This window comes from Pieris brassicae, chromosome 1, assembly GCF_905147105.1.
Source record: "Pieris brassicae chromosome 1, ilPieBrab1.1, whole genome shotgun sequence".
Taxonomy (NCBI): Eukaryota; Metazoa; Arthropoda; class Insecta; order Lepidoptera; family Pieridae; genus Pieris; species Pieris brassicae.
Window position 1 is genome coordinate 10,541,902 of NC_059665.1, and position 6,737 is coordinate 10,548,638.

At 35.5% G+C, this 6,737-nt stretch overlaps 1 protein-coding gene across 1 annotated transcript; it reads right to left on the reverse strand.

The window, feature by feature from the left end:
• Window positions 1-225: 225 nt before the first annotated feature.
• Window positions 226-6,501, reverse strand: LOC123711880 (multifunctional protein ADE2). Its single transcript, XM_045664731.1, has 8 exons — window positions 6,344-6,501; window positions 5,801-6,004; window positions 2,880-3,137; window positions 2,519-2,644; window positions 1,828-1,913; window positions 1,056-1,224; window positions 731-948; window positions 226-522 (listed from the first exon to the last, which is right to left on the reverse strand). The coding sequence occupies exons 1-8, from the start codon at window positions 6,360-6,362 to the stop codon at window positions 322-324; spliced, it is 1,281 nt and encodes a 426-aa protein (XP_045520687.1). The 5' UTR covers window positions 6,363-6,501; the 3' UTR covers window positions 226-321.
• Between the last annotated feature and the right edge of the window lie 236 nt (window positions 6,502-6,737).

The window sequence follows — 6,737 nt, forward strand, 5'->3', positions numbered from 1 at the left end:
GAGTTTAATTACAACACCGTGACACGTTAATTGTATATATGTATTAGATAATAACTTCGTTTTATCATGTGCAGGAAAACTCTATTTGCATTTGATAAGGAATATTTGTTTTAAATAATTAAGGGAAGAAATATATTTTGTGGTAAGCAGATTGTATTTTGTATAGCGGTTATGTTAGGTACAAGTAAAGTAAAACAACCAGAATGTATTTTTAAACTTATAACTTAATTTAAAAATGGAATGTCATATACGTGATATGATATTAATATAATACAAAAACAACATTTTTTTAAAAACGTAACAAGTATAAATTAAGAATTATTATTCCAAGGAAAGGTTTCTTATTTTTTTATCAGCGACTCTCAAGGAAGCTGCCATTTCCAGTTGCTTTACCCGTAGACGAGCCCATACTATGTAGTCTTGGATACCAATTATTTGAGCTGCCATCAGAGCAGCGCTGTCTGGATAGATGACTGTTGCGCAGCCAAGACCAGACGGCACAGATAGAGATGACCAAATATCCTACAAATCAATAACAAAAAAAAATATTTATTGATAACAAAATGTGTCAAAAACGTTACTAACTAACCATTGTATGTAGGTATTTATACAGTATAAGTCTTAAACTTATTTCAATATTCTGCGTGTTTCACGTGGTCAAGGATTACAAGTGAATGTAAATTACAAGAATAAACGTGTTTAAAAAAGTATAAATTGTATATCCTCTTACCTGAACTAGTTTATCCGACGGTGGGGGGCAGTTAATAACGGGATACGAAGTGTTGCCAGATAGCACTGGTCCAAGGCCATTCGATCGGCCAGCAACCGCAATAAAGACAAGAGCACCGTGTGTGTCTTCATATTGTTGCATGATGTGCAGAGTTTCCTCTGTCGCTTTGTGTGCTGAAGTTACTCTCATGTCAACATCCAGACCTAGTTCCTTGGCGACTGGAATTAATAAAATAAATTATGAAATGTTGGTCGGACCAGGAATTTTATACTTTAGAAAATTAATGAATTTCTTCCGTTTGAAATTGTATAAGCTCTTTATTTACCTTTAGCGATCTTCTTGCAATGTTCAACATCAGCGGGGGAGCCCATGAAGATGACGACTTTGTGGTGAACATTGGGTTTTAAGTGGTCGAGTTGGTCTTTGACCCAGGCGAAGTTGCGTTTCACTGTGTCTAAGTCGGCAGCGGTGACATTTGATAGGTTACGATAGACCTATAACGAATAATTTTTAGCCAGAAGTTTTATAAGTTGGAGATCTTCGGTATAAGGGAAATAGCTCAATAAGCTTATATACTAAGGCCCATTTTGCACAGCCATCGTGAAAATTCACAGAACACATTCATTGTATTGAGTATGTGTGTAAAATTTGCTGTATATTTTTTCCATAAAAACTAAATCATGGTTTCTGTATCTCTTTCATGATCATTTCATAATTTAACAGGCAAGTAAGTGATTAGCCTTCTGTGCCTGACCCGAGCCATCGACACTGGGCCTAAGGCAAACCGGTTCCCTCACGATGTTTTCCTTCACCGTTCGAGCGAATGTTAAATGCGCACATAGAAAGAAAGTCCATTGGTGCACAGCCGGGAATCGAACCTACGACCTCAGGGATGAGAGTCGCACGCTGAAGTCACTAGTCCAACACTGATCCATATGTTTTCCATACGTGTTATAATTAAATAAATTTCAACATTATTCAAAATTAGTGTCAATTTTATAATTATCAGCTTGGTAACTAGGACAAAAACAGTTACACATCACTTCGGGTTATGTTATTATTATTACGTGTTCATTTGTGTGAAATTATTTGTGTACCTGCTTGTCAACCATTAATCTTTTGTCACCAGACGGCCACAGCCTCCATGAGTCCGAGTCGATAACATCAGCGAGGAGAATGTTTCCTAGAAAAAATAAAGTAACTAGACGATACTTTGTGTATTTTCGGATAATTGTATTACTAAGGATGACTAATGCACTAGCCATATTAGTCATATTGAGAGGATAGAGCAATGTGGAGGCAGCAAGTTGACATATCGGTTAGGGCTTTTCAACTCAACTTATGGAGACTACAAAGAAGAGGCCATCTAGCTAAGCAACTATAAAAAAAAATGTTATCTGTACTCCGTATTTTTTTATGGTAACCCAGTCATTCCCAGTTGGAGGTTTTTTCCAAAAAAATACGGGGAATCAAGATGTATTTTCGGCATTTTAGGACATAGTTATACGTACGTACGTATACGTATTTCTAGGAGTTTTAGGGGGTACTTTATACAAGATTTTGTTTTAAACGCACGATTCTATACAATTTATGTTAAACCTAGAACCAAACCAACAAACTTAACGCAACTCATCGAGATATCAGCTATAACACACCATTTTTTGGGCAAAATTATTGTGTAGAAGTTGGCATCATTGTGCGGAACAGCAATTCTGGCTCACGTCGAACTTACACACGACTCTAGTTTCCCATGCATGAATTCACATCATATAATACAGTAATACTTACCATCAGAATCAACACCAAACTCGATTTTCATATCGATTAGTGCACAATCGCGGAGAGCCCAAGCCTTCTCTAAGATTTCAAAAACGAGGATTGTTACTTGCCTCATGTAGTCTACTTCGTTCTGACCTAAAAAAAGCCATTTATTATCAGGTCAGTATCAACTTCAGTCTGTGGTTTCATACAAAAAAAGACCAAATCGAGCAGTCTATGTACTTGTGAAGTTCGTTTTACGAAAACAATTATTACTTTTGCCAATAAATTATATAACGAATTCCTTAATGTATAAGTCCTAATATTTATTTCCATTAGAAATCTCAACGAAACTAACAAATAAACTAAAATTTACTGGGCAAATTCTTACCTATAAGAAGTCCATTAAAATTGAACTTAGCAGAAACGATCTGTTCCTCAGACCACTGAGGGTCGTGGTTAGCATCGTCCTTGAAGAACGTCTCCTGCTTAGGTGGAGTGAAACGGAACCCTTCTGGTACGCCAGGGTTACGTTTAAGGAATGAACCAGTTGCGAGACGCCTGGTCACCCATTCAATGGGTACCATATCACATTTCTTCGAGATGAACGCTGTTGCTGAGACCATTTTTACAAAGGCTGTTTTGATACCTAAAAAGAAGATTTTAATTCGTCGTAGTTTTGACTTTTTTTTGGGAAAGATTATGTGGTCGCATTTCTATGGATAAATCGTACAGACCCTCGAAGTTGGTATAGTTTCCAAAACATCTATTATACTGTAAAGAATAATGAGGTAATCTGTCGCCAAATCTAAACATATCTTAACATTGCATTGTAACACGTAAATTTTTATAGAGGACACAGCACCCAGGTTCCAAATATGGTCGTACCTTCGTGCTTTTCAAAAGGATTTTTTTTGCTAAAGCATCCGCAAATCAAAATTGTGTGTCGAACATAGGCCACGGAACTTCATAGATACAATGTTTTATGGTACAATGGTATGGTACACAAAGCGTGGCTGTAGAATCTCTCAGAGTGGAAGTTGTTTAATTTTAATTAATTCCAAAAGAAATATCTTTAGGTGAATATTATAATATATATTTATTCCTATCATAATAACAATTATTGTACACCTAAGATCAAATTATCAATACGAGAAGAACAGCAAGAAAGGAAGGAATCCAATAAATTCCTAAATTTATTTCCTCTAGTTCAAATATCTATGACTGCCTAACAAACAATTTGTGACTCAAAATTGGCGATTAAAAAGAGTGGCAGAGAGTTTGTTCCCAATTATTTTTGCCCGCTCTACGCCCTTGACTTGCGAACTGGTAGTAAATGTAAATTTAGATTCAATTTAACACCATTTCTATTAATGCTTATTAATGTACTTGTTTACCTATATGAATAAAGTTATTTTGAGTTCTAGTTTAAATTCCCTTAGTTGAAATAAATGCACGTAGGTATAAAGTCAGTATTGGATATTGCTGTTGGTAATTACGGTTTTATTTAAGTATTTTAATCGCAATGACCTTACAAATATGATATAATAAATAATGCTTATTTCACTATCGTATCTATATCAAAAGGTCACAAAGTTAACTAAAGGCGTAATAATTATCTTAATATAGACTTGTTTACTAAACCCTACTGGACTAACATTGTGCAATCAATACAACTGATGTAATATGGTGAAGGGTTTTCGTCGTCGAGCACAGGTTCAGCTTAGGTTAAGATTCTATTATAAGTTATTAAATTTAGAAATTGAATTTTAGTTTGAATACCATCATCAATGGGTGTACAGCCCCTTGAGGGCCTTAGCCTCCCTAAAAGTACAACGTCCAACTTCGTACACCTATTGTTTCGAGATCCTTGACAACTCCATCCCATCAACAGCAATCTCGGTCTACCGGGGCCACCAATTTATGAGTTCAGTAAGGACCTTGGGGTTTTGTTGCCCCCATTGCACATGACACGACCTCAACGTAAAGGATGTTATAAAGTTCGTTAATGTAGCGAATACGCCAAACACCGTCGTCGCAAACAGGGGTAAAAATTATTCTTACTTATAATATATAAACAAATATTATTTTTAAGGGTTATTATTCCCTTTAATTTTAAATATGTAATACGTAAAAGAGTTGGCTGTTAATGTTGAAACTCATCACAGATCAAGACACAAAGTCCTCCATTCCAATAGTAGAGTTTTATAATGAGATTTGAAATAACTTTGTATGTTTCAGCTACGAAGTTTACAGCCCGTTTATTTAACGACCGATACATAGTGTACTAGGAAATAGTAAACAAATAACTTAAGAAAACATCGGAAAGTGAGGCCTCAACCGGGCACGGTGGCCGAAAGTAATCAAATACGAACTTAGGTCTGCGCCACAGATTTCTGTGCCTGACACACGCCGTCTACTTTTTGGGTCTAAGGCAAGCTAATTTCCTCACTATATTGTCCTGCACCGTTCGAGCGAATGTTAAATGCGCATATAGAAAGAAAGTCCTGTCATGCATAACCGAGGATCACACCTATGATGTGATCCTCAAGGATCGGAGTCGCACGCTGAAGCCACTAGGCTAACACTAGTAACCGTAAAATGAAAATAAATATTAATAGTAATAATAAAAAAATTATATGCGTTGCTAACTGGTTCGATAACTTTTTAAACTAATAGGCAGTCGTTCATAATACAATTAATTTAAATTAGCGATTAAAAGCCAGTCGCCTATGTTAACACATTGAGTAATGACTGATATAACTGGTTACAACGGCAAAATATGTCTAATTCTGGCATCCCTTGCACACCGAGTTGCAAGAACTAAAAACAAACATATGGAACATTTTGCTATGCCACCGTAAAAACAAAGAACTAACATAATAATATAGAAGCTACATATTAAAGTTTCGTGATTTTTAATAAGAGGTAGAGGATATGTTCGGGTAACAATATTAGCGCCTGCGGTGCATATAGGCTGAAGGCTCGAAGTACTAATAGAGAAACTAGTCTCAAAATAGAACTGAGAATATCTGCGTATAAGAGAATTTAGTGAAAGAGACACGGCGTCGACCACATGACACATCTAAGGAGTCAAAACGTGCTAATAACTCGATATCATAAAAAAAATAACAATAATTTAAAAATAAAGTAGGTACCTAATCCGTAAAACGGTCGTACATACTACAATACAAAGTACCGTTATTATGATCCCTTGTATAGAGTACTCAATACTACTTACAATAGGCATTGAATAGCAATAAAACCTTCTTGTTAAACTTCAAAACACTGGCCATATTAAAATTAAATTACCTGCTGCCTTTAGGATTTCGAAGACCTTAGCGTTAGTTTGGTTTGAAATGGCAGCTTTTCCCTCCATATCGTGAGCTTTGACACCATCGCCGGCTGTGATTCTGTCTTTGTTGATGAGAATACATTGCTCTGGTTGTTCTGGTAAGTCAAATACTTGTTTTGTTTTGCCCTCGATGATCAGGCTACCGAGCTTACAGCCCGCGACTGGAATAACAATAAAAAAGGTATTCGACAAAAAGTTTAAATAGGTATATTATTATCTGGTCTAAGTTTAACCTTATAAAAAATAAATTATTTGGTTTATACTTGAACCTTGAATTTAAAAAATAGTAATTGGCTAAATTCATTTAGAAGCTAGTATCGGGTTGTAAATGTGTTTCAAGGTCAAGAACATAGATTGCGTGTGTATCGCAACAAAACACCGGAGATGTAATAATCTTGTCGACAAAAATTGTAATACTTGTTTACTTTGATAACTACATATCTCTTTAAATTAGTCGGTTCATAACCATGTGCTCATGAATGGAAAAATGTTTTACTCACCTTCCTTTGGTGCTGCCATAATAGAGAGAAAGTTAGTGTTTCTTGGTAGTCGACAAATTCCCGCGACAATTGAACTGCGAGTGCCTTTTATAAATTATGTTCAGGCCTCGTAGACCACCATGTGTTCCGTTGACGTACTTACCTACTTGACTGCTATTTTAGATAACGAGTTGTTATAGCCGGATCACTCAATCATGAGCGTTGCGACGCGAGTATTTTCAACATGAACTTTACATAGCGTGTAATTAAAAAACCTATTTGAATATATTTATTTTAAAAAAATGTATACTTTTCATACATATTTTGTGATATATTTTTAAAAGTATCAGCTAAAAAAGCTGTAACACTTACCAAATTTCGATTTTGTTGGCATTCTAACTATCGATTTTCAATT